Raw genomic sequence first — 20,064 nt, 5'->3', positions numbered from 1 at the left:
TGTGCAGTTTATGCTATCGAGAGCGGGCGGAACCCACTCACCATGGGCTGAGCTATACTTTGTTTTGTTTTCCCGTTTAACCCAGAGGGGTCTTGTTTATTTTTCCTGCGGAACCCTGCATGAGTTTATGCCAGATAATAAACCAGCAGAAAGGTAACCTGAGAACGTGTGTCCTGAGTCTGCCTCCGGGAGAGCCGAGTGAGTCGTCTTGCCACAGTTGGTGGAGAATGCGGGCAGGATTCCAGGAACACATGTACCTGCCACAAAGACCGGTGGATGTCCTGGGTGAAGGCTGCCAGCCAGCCAGAGAAGTCCAGCAGCATGGAGGAGCTCATTAAGCAACACCTACAGAGCCAGCAGAGTATGCAGCAGGCCCAGCAGAGCATGCAGCAGCAGCACCAGGAGACGACCAAACTGTTGCTTCAGCAAATCCAGTTGCAGCAAAAGTCGTAGCAGCAGCACCAGCAGGAAGCGCAACAGCAGATACAGCTTTTGGCGGGCGCCATCCAGAGCAGGGCGGCCGCCCCACCCCCAGGACCGATTGATGATTCTCACATCAGGAAGGCGGTAAGGCGGGCCATACAGAAGATGACCCCTGGGGATGATGTAGAAGCATTTCTGACTGTTTTTGAGAGGGTGGCTGATCGGGAGAGACTTCCACCAGCACAGTGGGCAGAGGTTCTGGCGCCATATTTATCGGGTGAACCCCAGAAGGCGTATTTTGACTTGGCGCTGCAAGATGCTAAGGAGTATCCCAAACTAAAGACAGAGATCTTAGCACGTCTGGGAGTAAATATGGCAGTGAGAGCACAACGAGTTCATCACTGGGCGTATGCTAGCGACAAACCCCCTCGCTCGCAGATGTTTGACCTCCTACTTCTTGTTCAGAAGTGGCTACAACCGGAGTCCTCCACTCCGGCCCAGATGGTTGAGCGGGTGGTGATTGACTGATTCATGCATTCCCTTCCCAAGCCAGTACATACCTGGGTTGCCCAGGGTGATCCCCAGAACGCAGATGAATTTATCGGCCTGGTAGAGAGGTACCAGGTAGTTGAGAGATCTCTTGGGAAACTGGATGCAGTCACTTCTCCCTACTGGGATACCCAAAAGGGGGTGGGTTCAGCATGGAAGGGGTCTAGAGCCACCACTGGGGGACGTCCCACTCCCACTGAAGGTGCCATTAGAACGGTTGGTAAAGATATAGTTTGTTGGCGGTGTCACCACCCTGGACATGTAGCCGCCAGGTGTCAAATATCCCCTGAGCCCATGGACTGCAGCCTAGGCAGACGGGTCTCCTATTATGCCTATCCAGCCTGTAGCGTGGACTGTCGACCCGACAAGGGGCCACAAGCGTGTGCAGTGTCCATTAATGGAGTAAAAGTGCTTGGGCTGTTGGACTCTGGCTGTTGGAGTCTGGTGACCTTGATCAGAGCAACCCTTCCCCACCAGTTGATCCCTTCCAAAACCCTGGGCGTTCGGTGCATCCATGGTGACGCCAAGGACTATCCTGTGGCCACAGTGACAGTGGGGACAGACTGTGGTGCCCAGTCCCATGAAGTCGGGGTAGTGAAGAACCTGATACACCCCGTCATATTGGGCCGTGATTTTTCCTTATTCTGGGACTTGTGGGGGAAGGGAACTGGACTAAGTAGCATGGGGAAAAGCCAGGTCCTTGAAGAAGAACCCCCGACGAAGTGTCAGATGGAGGAGTTCCCACTGTGCGTCCTTGTCGGTGACGAGGGTGAGATGGTGACCGATGAGGCCGACCTCCCTGCATTAGATATGTCCAGAGAGAACTTTGGGACTGCTCGAGACCTGACCTTAAAAGGGGCGTTCGACCAGGTTACTGTATGTAATGGGGTTGCCCAAGAGCCGGGGGTCGACACCAGATTCCCCCACTTTGCAGTGCAGGGGGAGTTGCTATATCGGGTGGCCAAACTGAGGGGCGGTGAGATAGTGGAACAGCTGTTAGTGCCGGGGCTATACAGATGGTGGGTGCTAGATATGGCCCATTCACATGTTCTCGGGGGACACCTAGGGGTCGAGAAAACTCAGGAGAGGATACTGATAAGGTTTTATTGGCCAGGGTGTTATCGAGAAGTTCAAAACTACTGTAGGTCCTGCCCCATCTGCCAAATAACCGCTCCCTCCTCCCATTTTCGTAGCCCCTTAGTCCCACTACCTGTGATAGAGGTTCCCTTTGAGAGGATTGCCATGGACCTCATGGGCCCATTAGTTAAATCAGCTCGGGGCCACCAATATATCCTGGTCGTCATGGACTATGCGACCCGATACCCTGAAGCGGTTCCCCTAAGGAACTCGTCCAGTAAAAGTATAGCCCGAGAGCTGGTCCATATTTTTGCTCGGACAGGTCTGCCAAAAGAGATTCTGACAGACCAAGGAACCCCCTTCATGAGCAAGGTGATGACGGAGCTTTGCAGAGTCCTTAAGATAACTCAGCTTCGGACCTCGGTTTATCATCCACAGACAGATGGCCTAGTGGAACGTTTCAACAAGACCTTAAAGGCGATGCTCAAGAAGGTCGTGGAAAAGGATGGGTGAGACTGGGACTACCTGCTCCCATTTCTGCTTTTCTCGGTCAGAGAAGTTCCTCAAGCCTCCACTGGCTTCTCTCCATTTGAGCTCCTATATGGGCGGCATACAAGAGGTCTCCTAGACATCGCCAAGGAAACTTGGGAGGCTGAAGTCACACCATACCGGAGTATCATCGAACATGTCGCCCAGTTACAGGAGAGAATGTCAAAGGTGATGCCCATCGTGAAGGAACATCTCCTCCAGGCGCAAGAAGCCCAGGCGAGGGTCTATAACTGTTCGGCGAGACTAAGACAGTTCCAGCCCGGGGACCGTGTTTTGGTGCTGATCCCTACCGTCGAAAGCAAGTTCCTCGCCAAATGGCAAGGTCCATACGAGGTGGTAGAGAAAGTCAGCGAGGTTAATTATAAAGTCCACCAGCCTGGCCGAAGAAAGCCGCATCAAATATATCATATAAATTTGCTCAAGCCGTGGCGGGACCGTGAACCTGTGGAAACTCCTTGCCTGGGAGCTGCACCAGAAGGCAAGGTGGAGGAGGTCACTATTGCAGAGACTCTATCACCGGCCCAGAAGCAACAGTGTCAATAATTACTACAGCGGAATCGGGAGCTGTTCTCAGAGTTGCCGGGGCATACTCAAGTGGTAGAGCATGACGTGCTGACAGAACCGCACGTACGAGTGAATTTGAAGCCGTATCGGATTCCGGAAGCACGCCGGGAGGTGATCTCGGCTGAGATGAAGAGGATGTTAGACCTCGGGGTAATAGAGGAGTCAAAGAGTGGGTGGTCGAGCCCAATCGTCCTCGTGCCGAAACCCAATGGAGAGTGGAGGTTTTGTAATGACTACCGCCGGCTGAATGAGGTATGCAAGTGTGACGCGTACCCGATGCCCCGCGTCGACGAACTCATCGAGAGGCTTGGACCGGCGAGGTACATCACCACTCTTGACCTGACGAAGGGCTACTGGCAGATCCCCATGTCCCAGATGGCTAAGGAGAAGACGGCTTTCTCAACCCCTGATGGGTGTTTTCAATACACGCGGATGCCGTTCGGACTATAGGGGGCCCCAGCCACGTTCCAGAGGGCTATGGATCGGATCCTAGCCCCACATAAGAAGTATGCCGCAGCCTACCTCGACGACATTGTGGTCTTTAGCCCAGACTGGGCTAGTCACCTACCTAAACTACAGGCCGTTCTGGAGGCGCTAAGGAAGGCAGGATTTACCATAAATCCGAGAAAGTGTGCCATCGGAAAAGAGGAGGCCAAGTACCTGGGCTATGTTGTTGGGAGAGGCGAAATAAAGCCGCAAATCAAGAAAGTGGAGGCAATTCAAACCTGGCCGCAACCGCTCTCGAAGAAGCAGGTGAGAGCATTCCTGGGAATGGTGGGATACTACCAGCAGTTTATCCCGAATTTCGCCATGATTGCCGCGTCACTAACGGATCTTCTAAAAGGCACCAAATCAACCATGGTGAAGTGGACGGAAGAAACGGAGACCATGTTTCAACAGTTGAAGCTAACACTGTGCAAGCAGCCGGTCCTGGTCGCGCCAGACTTCAAGAAAGAATTTGTGGTCCAGACAGACACTTCAGAGGTTGGTCTAGGAGCCGTACTCTCCCAAGAGATAAATGGGGAAGAACATCCCATTCTCTATCTAAGCCGAAAGCTGTCCTCCTGCGAGAATAACTACACCATAGTAGAGAAAGAGTGTTTAGCCATAAAATGGGCCGTGAATACACTGAAATATTACCTACTAGGCCGGAAGTTTAAATTAGTATCAGACCATGCCCCGTTGAGATGGTTGAGGGAGAAGAGGGGTAAAAATGCCAGGGTAACTAGATGGTTCCTAGAGCTTCAAGATTTTAACTTTCACGTGGAGCATAGGCCCGGGAGGTTACATGGGAATGCAGATGCCCTCTCTAGGATTCCCTGCCTGGTGTCAGAAGGTGCCCAAACCCCCGGCTTTGGGCAGAGGGGGGGAATATGTGACAGTGTCACTGGTTTTATATGTGAGGGGAGGTATGTGTCACTCAGGATGCTCTCCTGTGTGAACTAAGACCTACTTTATTTTTCTGCCAGCGTGTTATATGCTGGTAGGCTTACTCTGTTAAAGGGTGTGTGGTTTTATGGGAATGGCAAAGAGGGCGGGATGCCATTCCCCCTATCTCCCCTCAGGGTGTGGCTGAGCAATGTGTAAAAGCTCAGTCCTTTTTTTTTTCCTGTGGAGTGTGGTCTGGAGAGGGAAGTATTGTGGAAGCTGCAGAGCTTGTTACCTGTGCAGTTTATGCTATCGAGAGCGGGTGGAACCCGCTCACCTATGGACTGAGCTATGCTTTGTTTTGTTTTCCCGTTTAACCCAGAGGGGTCTTGTTTATTTTTCCTGCGGAACCCTGCATGAGTTTATGCCAGACAATAAACCAGCAGAAAGGTAACCTGGGAACGTGTGTCCTGAGTCTGCCTCTGGGAGAGCCGAGCGAGTCGTCTTGCCACAGCCCGTAAAAGTGGCTTAATACCTCTGAACACGTTGTGGACAGCAGTGACCTGGGGGTCAGAAATGCTTCCTGTGGCGATCCCCATGCTGTCCCCATGTCTTTTGAGCACTGTCACTTTCGTTTTGGGCACTTTTTAGGCTTTCTACAGACTGCCGGGGGTGCCGCCGCAAAAAATGCTCGGGTCTCCCATAGACTAACATTGGGCTCGTTGCTCGGGTCGAGCACCCGAGTATCACGGCGAGCTCGGCCCCAGCTTCGAGCACCCGAGCATTTTAGTGCTCGCTCAACACTAGTTACCATCTTTCATGCTCATTGAAGCCATTTCCCAGCAGTGAGACAGATGAAATTGCTATGATTGACTTCTAAGGAATTTAGAAAAAGGGAAAAAAAAAAACCTTCAGAAAGGATGACAGAAAGAAGTCTCATGAAGGCTGACATTTATGTCAGCTATTTCATGGCCCAGAAACTTAAATTGCACTTACCAATCTAGTTTTTCTTTTTCATAAATCAATAGTACATGTGAATATGAAATTTCCACACTTTCTAGTAACCTGGGGTCCAATTTTCCATGCCTGCTGGCTCTCTGGAAATGTCTTGAAACCTTCTCAGTCTCTGCAGTAATACACTGCAAGGGAAAAAGGGAGTGGGTAGGAGGAAGGGGATGCTGCTGCAGTTTTTCTCTGTCTGAGGCTGTCAGAGAGATGGGACGGCAGAAACATGTCTGGCTTGCTGAGAGTGCTGAGCACACAAAAATGTATCTGCCTGTTAAACTGGCATTGAGTAGGAGGATATGCACATTCAATAGGCATAAGAGAAGGGACAATCCTAAGCACTTAAAATAGGTCAGCCCTGGGGCAGACTCTGTCTCTGAAGAGAAACCCTTGTGGGTTTTTGGCCCTTTGCAGTAAAACAGCTCATCATAATGCACAATTCTACCTGGAACTCTTACCTCCTGGCCCCTTTGTGGTTGCACAGATTGTATCAATGATATGTTCGTCCCTGGTTTAGCCACAGAATTTCTATCTGTACTACATTTAATGCATATCTACCGCTGGCAAAAGACTGATTGTGGTTTGTTTTAGTTAAAATAGGTAGGCTTTAAGATCGTAAACTTCTGGAGAACAAATGGTTGATGTCCCATAACAGGAAGGTCTTGCAATAAAGTAGGGAAGGACTCCCTCTACTGGCCATGTTAGAGCATTGCAGGTATTGCCACAATTCTTGAGCATGATGTACTGTGATGATGTAGCAATAACTTCTGATCACATAGGTAAAGCTCACCTTTGCTAAATCCACCAAGGTGTTGGCTTGATCATTGAGCTTTCTCTGCTCCATTTTCACACTGCGTAACCTGAAAGTAGCAAAGCAGTTAGATTCCTATGGCAAACATACCTCCCAAACAGCCAGTCACATGACACATGCAAAGCAACTAATATCTTTCCTTACCCCCAAAATTGAAGCTGTATAAATAAAAGTTATCCCTTGCAGCACATAGACGTTTGTAAAAGGTAGGATGATTCAGTGCTGTTAGGGTCCTTCATGTATTAGTTCATGCAAAGTTAATTGAAAATGAGCGAGCAAAAAAGTTTAATTGTCATAGCATTACGCAGGACCTTTTCGTGTGAAATAGGCCTGTATACTGCTACCAAACTTGTAATGGGATAGAGACTGGAAGTATGTTAAGCATCTTTGCATGCGTCAGTATGAATTACCCGTTTCATCATCATCATTATCATCGCTTCTGGTAGAAAGCAAAAGTTTAAGTCAAACCGCAGCAGCCACTGCAACCGTTCCTTAAAGTGAGTATGCTGCTTCCTATCATGACAAAGATTCATTTTAAACCATGTTGCCTAATTAACATCAATATTAAAGATGAAATAAGGTTTACCACTTTGGTTTATCATGCTCGCATGAAAAAGTTGGCTCTATTTCCAAATATGATTAAAATATTACAGAAGAGGATTTCTTGCTCCTAGTATGTGCACCATGCTAATTTTATGACATACCTGGCCAATTTAATCATGCATTTTAAGGAGAATTCTGCCAATTAATATTTCTAACATATCCACTGGATTGGCAGGGTTTCACAGTTGAGAGTCCCAATAATCACCAAAATAGAGCTGTTCAAACCTTGTCAATGAGCAGAGAATGATCACGCATTTGTGTTTCCATTTAGGGGTGTAATGACCGTGGTTGCAGACAGGCAACCATGCCTGTGCAGTATGGTGGGTTGCCATCACCAGCGCGAATTTCACCTAGTTGTGCATCTTCAGACGGACCATCAGCTAAAATGTATTGCGGTGCAGAGACTCACAGGCTCTCTGCACTGCAATACAAGCTACTGGCCAATCAGAAGCAACATACATTGGCTGCTGGCTTTTGCGCTGGCTATAGAGGAGGAGCTGGAGAAGGTAACAACAAGAATAATAATTAGTTTGTTTCTTTTAAAAATGTGCTGGAAAGACTGAACGGGGCCCAGGATGAAGGGTATTATACTAGGATGGGGCCCAGGAAATGGGGGATATTGTACAAGGATAGGGGACATTATGCCAGGAAGGGGCCCAGTATGGGGGACATTGTAATAGGATAGGGCCCAGAATGGGGGGGCATTATTACTGGAAGGGCCCAACATGGGGGACATTATTACTGTAAGGAGCCAGGAGGGAACATTATTACTAGAGTTGCCCAGGATGAAGGACATTATTATAGGAAGGGGTCTAGGATGGGGAACATTATTACATGCTGGGGTACATTGTACCAGGAAGGGGCCCAGGATGGGGGGCATTATTACTGGAAGGGCCCAGGATAGAGGGCATTATTACTGGATGGGGCCAGGATGGGGACATTATTACTGTAAGGGACCCAGTATGAAGGACTTTATTTTTGGAAGGGGCCCAGGAAGTGGAACATCAATAGAGGAAGGGGCCAAGAAGGGGGACATTATTAAATGGGGGGCCAACACGCATGTCTTTATAGGATCTAGAATGCTACAAGGGCTAATACATCTGACCAACATGCAGGAGACCCAGATCCAAATTTTGCTCTGGGGCCCATCGGACTCTAGTTACACCACTGTTCACATTCTATTATGCTCACAGGAAAACAGTCAAGTGATTATGCTGATAGCTGGGGTCTGAACAATGGATTTGCCATAAAAGTTACCTATCAGAAACGTGTTCTAAGAGAGGGCAGGGCAAGAGGCTGCCCGGCAAATACCTTTAACATCGCTTCTCTCTGGAGAAGGAACATAATTAGAATGCCCTTATTATTCATAGTGGATATTCACTGTTCACAGTGGATCAATGAGATTTTAACATAAATGAGAGAATCCACCAACATTTATTTACTGAGCAACTTTGGGTGAATCCTGACAATCATTTTTTGCTAGTTGAAATGGTTATTTTTTATTTTCACTTTTATTACTATTGCAGTGTCGGACACAGCTGTATGTGTATGGGGGAAGGGGCACAAATTGTGGTTGTAACTGGGTTACTGCTTCATTTTGAGAGGGCACTTCTTAGTTTTAGCGGTCTTCTTTGGATAGGTGATAACTTTAATGTTGGGAATAACACTTTCCATGTCTTGAGTAAAAGAAACAATGTTACTTACTGAGTGCAGAGCAGGCAAAGATTTATTATATGGTAACCTTATTGGGAGATGACCTAAAAGTGCAGATTCTGTAAGTAACTCCTCGTAATCTATGCAATGTATCTCTAGGTTCTCTCAGGCGGCATGGTTATAAAACATCAAAATCATCACAGAAAGCAGCATGCTCAATGCTTAGAAAAAGAAAATAAAGAGAACAGCCAGGTTTTCTCATTCGTTGAATGAATGAAAAACCACAAGATTTTAGAGATGGAGACCACAACTTTGCAGTTATTTAAATTCCCATGCAGGCAAGCACCAATACATCTGGAGAGGTTACTCATTGGAGACGTGGAGGGATATGGAGTGAGGAACTTACTTCTGAGCTCTGGTAGGGGATGATTTAGCAAAACAAAGACAAAACACAACATAATTTTTTTGTTGTTGCTGTTAACAAATAGGACACTAAACAAACAATACAAGACTTACAACTAATTTACAGGACTAGGGAGTACACTGTTGAAAACAAACCAGATGGTATATATAGGCTTGGGACAGTCTTGACTTGACTTTTTAAATATACTTAAATTGCATATACGGGTATTTTCAAGTCTGGAAATGATCCTCTTTCCATGGGTTAAGGGATAACTTCCCGTTCGCTGGTGGTCCGACTGATAGGACCCCCAACGATCCCAAGAACCCGGACTTTGAAGAGCCCCATGTGAATGAAGCAGTGGCTGATCATGCGATCTGCCACTCATTCATTCTTAATGGGACTTCCGGAGATATCTGAGCGCTGCGCTGGGCTCTTGTATGCCCAACTTAGATAACTTTCAAACTTGAGAGTACCCTTTTATAGCACCATTCCAGCATTTTTTTATTATTACAGCGCTGGAGTGGTGCTTCTAATCTAAGTTCCCTGCACCTAGTCTTATAGTCACCAGTTGCCGTCTTCATCTTTTATAGGTCAGTCTCCAGCAGTTTGTGACCTGCTTGATCACTCCAGTGCTTTCTGGGCAATCTGGAAGTCACAACTCAATGTAAATCTATGAGAGGCAGAACTAGGCCAGGACAAGGATTTCATAAACTTACATTGAGAGCTTGTGTCTGTTACCTCTGACTTCTGTTCAGTCAGAAGTTGCAGTCACAAGATAGTGGTGCGGCACTGGGAAGAGCTGAAGACAGCAGCTGGAAAGTAAAAGACTAGTGTAAGGGAACTTACATTAGTGGCACCACTCCAGCGCTGAAATAAAAAAACAAAACGCTGGAGTGGTGCTTTAAGCCATGTTCATCTTTTGTGTGCCAAAAAAAAAAAAACACAGCAAACCCTTTTCAGTATGCAAAATGTCAGTCGAGGGCTATAAATCTCATGTAGATTAGGCAGAGCATGTACGCAGGCATACAGAGTCTCTGTGGCCTAATACTATAAAGTCGTAGATGTAAAATGTACCACTGTTTGGTGATGTATTATGGAGATAGAGCTCACTGCAATAATACCTCCATAATTCAGCATCTTCGGGAACATGAAACAATAACAGGTATGATGTCAGAGGCAAAAAGAGCTACAATAGGGCCTTGTAGACTTCCAAGGGTGGTTTATCGTGGCATTGTACAACTTTGAGGAGCTATAAAACAGACATATGCATGAGCCCTAAAGATCTGGCCACTGCAGTTTATGCAATGGCAAAAAAACATGGTGGGAAAAAAAAGGAAAGAAAACACCATGTGTGAACTTGGCCTAAGAATGCGAATCTTACGTGAAAAACTCATTTAAGTGCCAAGACCTTTATCCAATTGCATCCTAGGTATTGAGGTTTGAAACTGTAGCTTCGGCATGAATTATGTGCCTCCTTGGATTTATAAAGTGCTGCGGAACATATTGGCACTGCAGAAGTAAAATTATAATTTTATAAAAGAAATTCTTCTTCTTATTATTATTCTGTTTAACCTCTATGTTCCTAACTTTTTTTTTAGTACTATAGTGGCAACTACCGGTATATGACAACTGGAAAAGGAAAGGTGTCTTTGTTGCCCAATGCAACCAATCACAATGCAGCTTTCATTTTTCAAGAGCGGAAGGCAAAATAAAATTGAGCTGTGATTGGTTGCTGAGGGCAACATAAACCGTTTTTCTTGAAAAATAGGTTTGCTGTACAGTACAGTATTGTTATTCACAGAGGTCAAGTGAATTATCATCTCTGTGCAGCACTTTTTTTAAATCTGTAATCTGTACCGATCCTGTGGTGATAACCTTGGTTACAGATGCTCATCTTTTTCATTGCTTCCTGTTTTATCTGCCACCTATTTGTTTTTTTATTTCTTCTTGCTGATTTTTTTGTGTGTTTCCATGGAAGCCATATCAAGAATTAGCTAAGCAAATCTTTTATTCATTTTGACCATAATTTTCACAGTTTATTTATTCAGAGTATGCCTGGCTGTACATACAGTCCGAAAGTGTTGGCACCCTTGAAACTGTTCCAGAAAATGAAGTATTACTCCCAGAAAATCATTGTAATTACACAAGTTTTGTTATACATATACACATGTTTATTTCCTTTGTATGTATTGGAACAACACAAAAAACTGAGGAAAAAAAGGCAAATTGGACATAATTTCATATACAACCCCAAAAATGGGCCGAACAAAATTGTTGGCACCGTCAAAGTAATATTTGGTTGCACACCCTTTGGAATAAATAACTGCAATCAATCGCTTCCTATAACCATCAACAAGCTTCTTACACCTCTCAACTGTAATTTTGGACCACTCTTCTTTTGCAAACTGCTACAGGTCTCTCATATTTGAAGGGTGCCTTCTCCCAAGAGCAATTTTAAGATCTCTCCACAGATGTTCAAAGGGATTTAGATCCAGACTCATTGCTGGCCACTTCAGGACTCTCCAGCACTTTGTTTCCAAACATTTCTGGGTGCTTCTTGAAGTATGTTTGGGGTCATTGTCCTGCTGGAAGACCCATGACCTCGGGCGCAAACGCACCTCTCTGACACTGGGCACTGCGACCCAAAATACTTTGGTACTCTTCAGATTTCATGATGCCTTCCACACAGTCAATGCACCCAGTGCCAAAGGCAGCAAAAAAAAAAAAAAACATCTTTGAACCTTCATCATATTTGACTGTAGATACTGTGTTCTTTACTTTGTAGGCCTCATTCCGTTTTTGGTAAGCAGTATATTTTGGCAAACTGCAGTCTAGCTTTTTTATGTCACTGTGTCAGCAGTGGGGTCCTCCTGGGTGTCCTACCATAGTGTTTCATTTTATTCAAATTTTGATGGATAGCTTGCGCTGACAATGATGCACCCAGAGCCTACAGGACAGCTTGAATTTCTTTGGAAATTGATTGGGACTGCTTAGCCACCATCTGGACTGTCCTGCATTGCAACCTTTTATCAAGTTTTCTCTGCCATCCACATCTAGGAAGTTTAATTATAGTTCCATGGGTTGTAAACTTCTTAATTATGTTGTGCATTGTGGACAAAGAAACATCAAGATCTCTGGAGACGGACTTGTAACCTTGAGATTGTTGATATTGTTCAACATTTTTGGTTCTCAAGTACTGAGACAGTTCTCTTCTCCTCTTTCAGTTCTCCATGCTTAGTGTGGCACACACAGACAAACAATGCAAAGATTGAGTAAACTTCTCCCCTTTTTATCTGGTTTCAGGGGTGATTTTCATATTGCCCCCACCTGTTACTTGCCACAGGTGAGTTTGAACGAGCATCACAATATTGAAACAAAGTTGTTTACCCACAATTTTAGAAAGGTGGCAGCTAGTGATGAGCGAATGTGCTCGGTTAGAGCATGCTCGGGTGTTATCCGAGTATCTTCGACGTACTCGTATATTATGTTTGAGGCCCTGCTTCTGCATGATTTGCATCTATTAGACAGCTTCAACACATGCACGGATTCGCGGATGCACGGACATGCACAGGGCCTCGAACATAATATACGAGCACGCCGAAGATACTCGGATAACACCCGAGCATGCTCGGTTAACCCCTTATCTGAGCATGTTTGCTCATTGCTAGTAGCAACAATTTTGTCAGGCTCATTTTTGGGGGTTTGTGTGAAATTATGTCCAATTTGCCTTTTTTCTCTGTTTTTTTTTGTGGTATTCCAATGCACACAAAGGAAATAAACATGTGTATAATAAAACGTGTATTTGCATTTCATTTTCTGGGACAAATACTTCATTTTCTGAAACAATTTCAAGGGAGCCAACACTTTTGGCCATGACTGTATATGTTAGCTGCTTAAAGAGCGTGTATCATCAGAAAATGACCTATTATTTAAATCAGTTTTTTGTGTTACATACAGTATATGTAAAAAAAAATTGGGAATGATTTTTTCATATCACAATCTTTATTTAAAAAAGAAACCTAATAGTACTCTTGTAGTTTTCACATTGGCCACTGGTGCTTTTTTTAGACTTTAACTTCCAGTTCTTTGAGGAAGAGTTTTCAGCAAAGGTCCATATTACCAGAGGATTATAATGACAGGTAATCTATAAGATAACCGGGGATGCGTATCTCTGTCTGAAGCCTTTATAGACTGCGCATGCGTGACGACTGCGCATGCGTGACGAACAGTCTGGCTCCGGACAGAATCAGGCATCCAGCTGTTACAGGTAAGAGAAGTGTATGGCGCGGTATGTGTAGACACTGAACGTATACCGCGATCTCCGGCGCCATACTTACATACTAACCTGACCGGGAGGAGCAGTGCCGCAGCGCCTCTCTTCGCCGGAGACCGGGGCAGGAATGAGGCATCGGATTGGCGCATGCGTATAGCGCTATATGGCGCCATATTACTGAAGACACATTTTCAGTGTGTCTTCAGCAAAATGGAGCCGGACAGCGTGGTGCTCCAGCACCGCACTCCTCCCCCGCCCTCCGGCAGAACAGGACACAGCAGCGCTGGAGCACAGAGAAGAAAGGTGAGTATAAGTGTTTATTTTTTTGTATGTGTGTACAGCGTGAAAGGGATGAGGGGGCTACACATACCAGGATTGAGGGGTGAGGGGACCATGCATACCAGGATTGGGGGTGAGGGGACCATGCATACCAGGACTGGGGGGTGAGGGGACCATGCATACCAGGATTGGGGGGTGAGGGGACCATGCATACCAGGATTGGGGAGTGAGGGGTACCATGCATAAAAGAATAGGGATTAGGGGTACCATACATACCAGGATAGGAATGCGGGGCACCATGCATACCAGGATGAGGGGTACCATGCATACCGGGATTGGGGGTGAGGGGCGCCATGCATACAGGGATTGGGGGTGAGGGGTGCCACACATACCGGGATTGGGGGTGAGGGGTGCCACTCATACCGGGATTGGGGGTGAGGGGTGCCACGCATACCAGGATTGGGGATAAGGGGTGCCACGCATACCAGGATTGGGTATGAGGGGTGCAACGCATTCCAGGATTCGGGATGAGGGGTGCCATGCATACCAGGATTGGGGATGAGGGGTGCCATGCATACCAGGATTGGGGGTGAGGGGTGCCATGCATATCAGGATAGGATGGTGGAGACAGGATGGGGGCAGCTCAAATACCAGGAGGGGGGCAGCACATACCAGCATGGGAGACCATATACCAATAAAAATGCTCACCACCCGGGCGTAGAACGGGTTCAATAGCTAGTATCTCTATACACAGCTAACACAAGATCTTCCACTCACAATAGGTGATGTCACAGCTGACCCTGCTGATCCATACTTCACAATGCACACGCTCATTAGAAACTTCAATACAAAATGTAATGTAAGTTTCCGTTCATTGCAGTTAATGTAAATGTGTTGTTTCCTGAAACAACGAAACAACAGGAATATACAGTTTAAAAAGGCCCCATTGGCCAGTGTGAAAATTGCGAGTTTTCTATTTTTAGTTTGAATACAGATTGTGATATGCAAAAAAATACTAAAATAAAATGTCTTACCCTATTTTCCTATTATCACTTGCCTTGACTGAGTATGCATGTTTACATGAACAGGAAGAGGGAGACAAGATAGAGACTTCTTTCATCACAACATATAACTGGTTTTGTGACCCCCACAACCCATAAATATAAAGGGAGTAGGTTGCAAATAAGTGCAGCCACCTTTATATTCTGATTACAAGCGGAGGTCAGTAAGTGCCTCAACAGGCGGCGCAGGGGGGCATGGGGACCCTGTTCTGGACATAGGTGTGGGACTCACATCTATCAGACAATTATGTCATATGTGGACAAGCCAAAAATAGCTAAGATCGGAATACCCCTTTAATGAATCATGTTTGGAGTCAATTTTATTTTTCTGCACAACACATTTATAATTGTATTAGCAAAGCTGAAGCCTATTTTCTTTTCAATGAAGGAAGAAAATCATCTTTGCATTGGAAGACATGTAATGCAATGACATTACTAAAGTGAAAGGGAACTTGTCACCGGGAAAAACGCTATTAACCTTCAGATGTGTGGTTAATCTGCAGGTTAATAGCGTTATTAACCTGGTCGGCGCCCACATGTAGCCAAACGCTGCTCCTCCGGCAGCGCTCTGGTTTCAGCCACAGGGGAGGTGCCAGCGCTGGTTCAGTCCCCACTCTGAGAATATAGAGCGGCGGCTGTAACCGATCCCCCGGCCCTGACTGACACTGACTTTATTATATCTCTATCACGGCCAATCCACTGTGCCTCTGTAAATGTAGAAGGAGAGGTGGTACTCATTAGAATGTGAATCTGTGCAGAACACAGGGCTTAGACATGGCATTGTATTAGAAGGAATCTGTTAGCAGGTTTTTGCTATGTAATCTGAGAGCATCATAATGTAGGACAGAGAGCATGATTTCAGGGATGTGTCACTTGTGCAGCAACTTGCTGCAGTTTTAATACAATCAGTGTTTTATCAGCAGGAGATTATCACTAGGGAACTAGGTATCACAATACACAGTATACACAAGAAGCGGCTAATCAGGAGTGTGGGTGGGGTTATATAGGGATCAGCATTCTGACCCCTATTACATCTACAGCAGAAAAAACAAGGATTTTATCAAAACTGCATCAAGTAGCCTAGTAAGTGACACATCACTTGAATCAGGCTCTCTACATCACGCTGCTCTCAGGTTTCATAGTAAAAACCTGCTGACCGATTCCCTTTAAAATTCATTTGCAGTGAAGACTAGTGTCCCACAGTTAGGGTAACAGTTTCAGATTTACTGGTATCACAGGGTAACAAGTTCAGGATTTATCGATTCTTGTTGTAGTAATTCTGTCAGTTCCCGAACAGGACTAAAGAGAAACATCTGATTGGCTACACAGGAGCAAAGAAGGGAAAGTGGACGGTGCTTTATTAGGGATGTGTGTTTGACAGTGGAAGGTCTATGGGGCTCAGTGGGGCTATGTGGCTGTCAAAGTGCACTCACTGGCAAAATTATGAGTAGAGCATCCATGTATATTGGGAAGTCAAGAAGAATGACAGACTGACAGATATTACATGTATGGGTGGTATAAATACTGTATATGAATTCCCTATTCCTAATAGACTCCTACCTATTTTTGCTACTCAGAAATATTCTCAGTTTATCAATCTCCTCTCACAGTTCTCTATACTCAAAGTATGGCCAGGTTCACACAGTGCAGTTTTTCAAGTCTTTCCTTTATACTTGTCTTTAGCCAAAAGAGCATACATGAAAAACTGCAGCAAATTGCCATTTGTGAACCTGACCTCGTCTTCAAAGTACTTGGTGCTATTTTCAAAGTATACATGCTGTCAACGGGGCAGAATGAATTTAGTAACAGGTTCCTTTTAAAAAAATAAAATAAAATGGGATACTTACCCTGTAATCCACTCATGTGCCACCAACGTTCTCTCACTGGTCACGGTGATGGTCATCTCCATGGGTTGAGCTCCAGTGCTGTCTCCTACATGTTGTGTCATTCACTGCTGCTAGTCAGAAGCCCGAACATTATTGGCCCACTGATTGCTTGTGATAACGATATACTTAATGTATAGGTTCTTCCAGTTTTCATGATGTCTAATATGTTTAGATGTCCAATAAATTTATAGTAAAAGAAGATGCCGGGTGCCAGATCCCAACCAATCTGATACGGACGACCTATCCAAGAACAGGTAACCAATATTATTGTAGTGAAAAACTCCTTTACTAGATGCCAATATAGTAGCTAGGACTAAGTACTAAGCTAGGACTAGGTCCCACTAGACTAAGCAGGTAACGCTGGTTATGTCACCCCAGCTCCAATACTTTCATTTCATGACCTGTTTGGCTGTCGGTAATATCGGTCTGCCCTTGTTTTCATAGACAGCAGAGACGGACATTGGTGTTATCTCTGGCAACCAATCAAATGTTGGCTAATATTTTCTGATTTACTTATTCTGTCTAATTTTTTATGAAAATGGTTGTACTAATACATGCTGTATCTTTAGGGAAAAATGGGCACGGAATATGAATCTGCTTGGAATTGACAAATGGCAATTCATTGATGAAGTCATAAGTCATATTGTGCATGTAATTATACATGCAGTGTATTACCTATATGTTAAGTGAATCCAGATTGTAATACCTCAGTTTTCTCTTTTGTTCCTATTAGTATATCTTCTATTTTCCCTATCTGGTACCCTGATCACCTTTGTCTTCCCTTGACTGACCTTTACTTCTTTCTTTCCCTTCTAGTCTCACTTACAGGTGAATTGCTTGCAGGAACTTGCGTTGATGTTTGCGTACTTTAGCATGGTCGATTTTTCTCACAAGTTTTGTGTGTTTGTAAATGAGCCACGTTTCCCTGAGCACGTTGGCAGCTGCATTTTTCACCTAGAAAATAAATAGATAAAAAAAAGTCAAAAGCATAAAATGACTAGCGTGCTCCATACTGGACAGTGATGAAGGGGACTAGAGGAAAGTAATAATGTGGAGGGACACTACGGTGAGAAGGTGACTATGTCTAACCACATCCTTCAGTCTTTCCTTGTGATCAATGATAAATGATACCTTCCTATGATGCCATGTTACAATAATACCAGCTTCTAAATGTACATTATGCCCCAGGAACTACTTACTTGCATGGCACAAATTATGAGATAATCAGTTTATCTATAGTAATTTATGCAGCCCACATGACTCAATGTGTTTTGTGAAATATTAAAGAACAAAATACATTTGAGAGAAAAGCTCTCTTGCTGCAAAAAATGAAACAAACAAAAAATGCTCGAATGTTGATTTCTGATAATGGAACCCATACACATTAGATTAAATTTATACAAGTAGTAGTAGTATAGTTCTGATTCACTATGACTCTTTCCTCATGTGTAGGCATTGCAGGACCTTAGGTATCTATGATTACGACCACTAAAAACTAGCTCACTGCCACTATATCACTGGTCGTAACTATGGATACCTAAGGTCCTGCAATGCCTGCACATGAGGAAAGAGACAAATCAGAAATACTCTACTACATTTCTAATTGGAGATATTTGCTAATATTATTATTACACCTACTACATATTGGGATAGGATCTTGGAGATGGGAATACCCCTTTAATCATACAAAACAGGGATCGGACATGTTGGATTTTTTTCGGCCGATGATCAGCACTGGCTGCCTCATCAAGTGAAAGAATCTAGTATTGGCTGATGTAGTGTGGCATGTATTTTGGACCACTGACAAATGATCATTCATCGGCTCATTTTCATCTAATGTGTATGTGGGCTTTAAGGCCACGGCCCCACTATCAGTATTCGGTCAGTATTTTTCCTCAGGAGTGGGAGCCAAAACCAGGAGTGGGTGACAAATGCAGAATTGGTGACTTGTTTCTAATATACCTTTTCTCTGATTGTTCCTCACCTGGTTTTGGCTCCCACTCCTGAGAAAAAATACTGACCGAATACTGACCACATACTGATAGTGGGGACGTGTCCTTAACAAAGAAAATGGTATGTGAGCAGCCACCTATTAGATGCTCACACTAAGTGACTTAAAGGGGCATTCCCATCTCCAAGATCCTATCCCAATATGTAGTAGGTGTAATGATAATAATAATATTAGCAAACATCTTCAATTAGAAATGTGGTATAGTTTTTCTGATTCGCTATGTCACTTACCTCATGTGCAGGCATTGCAGGACCTTAGGTATCCATGGTTACGACTAGAGATGATCGGTGTTCGACTAGAACTGTTCGCCAATCTCAAATTCGAGCTGTTTTGGGCGGTGTTCGAGTTGTTCGACGAACCCGAACGATTTGCAAAAAATTCGGCTGTTCGAGGTTATGTTCGATAACTGTTCGTGCACCAAAAGCGTGTCCTGCATGTCTGGCGCTATTTTGAGCACCAATCATGCAGGGATTGCCTGCCACTCATTGTAATGCCACAGCCATGGTGGTTGTGGCATTACAGTGATTGCCCAAATCGATGGGAACAGTGCCCACAGTGAAACATGAAAAGCCGGCAATTCAGCAGCGGCATACACCGGTACCCGACAATTTAGAACAGAAAGAATAGAGAATCACATATAGATTAGATAGATAGAAACATGTCAGTCACATATATATGAAGTACAGTGACAGTGTTGCTTACTGTACTTGTCATTTAGTGTAAAGGATTTATTAAAAAAAATAATAGTGTTTTCATGCACTGTCTCTTTAAAAAAGCCGGCCGGCAATTCAGCAGCGGTACCCGACAATTTAGAATAGAAGAAATAGAGAATCACACATAGATTAGATAGATAGAAACATATCAGTCACATATATATGAAGTACAGTGACAGTGTTGCTTACTGTACTTGTCATTTAGTGTAAAGGATTTATTAAAAAAATAATAGTGTTTTCATGCACTGTCTCTTTAAAAAAGCTGGCCGGCAATTCAGCAGCGGTACCCAACAATTTAGAATAGAAGGAATAGAGAATCACACATAGATTTGATAGATAGAAACATGTCAGTCACATATATATGAAGTACAGTGATAGTGTTGATTACTGTACTTGTCATTTAGTGTTAAAATAAAGGATTTATTTAAAAAAAAATTGGCGTGGGGTTCCCCTTAATTTTAGTCTCTAGCGGAGGTTAAGCAGACGGCTGGGGCAGATGCTTGAAGCCTGGAAGGGGTAATACCCACGGAGCTTCCCAGGCTACTAATATCAGCCCCCAGCTGAATACCTAGCCTTTACTAGCTATTAAAATGGGGGACCCCCCCAAAAAAATGACGTGGGGTCCCCCCTTTTTTAATAGCTAGCAAAGGCATAGGATGCACCAATTCTGGCACTTAGCCTCGCTCTTCCCACTGCCCTGTAGCGGTGGCAGTGGGGTAATAGGGCTGGGGTTGATGTCAGCTTATAATGCCAGCTGACATCAAGCCCAGGTTAGTAATGGAGAGGCGTCTATAAGACACCCCCATTACTAACCCCATAGTCAAAGTTAAAAGAAA

At 44.6% G+C, this 20,064-nt stretch overlaps 1 protein-coding gene across 2 annotated transcripts in view; it reads right to left on the bottom strand.

Moving 5' to 3' along the window:
* The window catches only part of KCNN1 (potassium calcium-activated channel subfamily N member 1), a 234,652-nt gene that overhangs the window by 24,847 nt on the left and 189,741 nt on the right, over nucleotides 1–20,064 (bottom strand). The window contains exons 7-8 of one of the 2 annotated variants that reach the window (XM_073659206.1): nucleotides 17,331–17,458; nucleotides 6,326–6,395 (exon numbers count right to left, since the gene is read on the bottom strand). In XM_073659206.1, the coding sequence (XP_073515307.1) occupies nucleotides 6,326–6,395; nucleotides 17,331–17,458 (198 nt within the window). Of the gene's footprint in view, nucleotides 1–6,325; nucleotides 6,396–16,210; nucleotides 16,745–17,330; nucleotides 17,459–20,064 lie in introns of those variants that run through there. The other variant, XM_073659281.1, reaches the window with a different exon arrangement.

This window comes from Phyllobates terribilis, unplaced genomic scaffold, assembly GCF_046119375.1.
Source record: "Phyllobates terribilis strain yellow unplaced genomic scaffold, ASM4611937v1 Scaffold_1__5_contigs__length_1240528914, whole genome shotgun sequence".
Taxonomy (NCBI): Eukaryota; Metazoa; Chordata; class Amphibia; order Anura; family Dendrobatidae; genus Phyllobates; species Phyllobates terribilis.
This window is presented reverse-complemented; position numbering and strand designations above follow the sequence as displayed.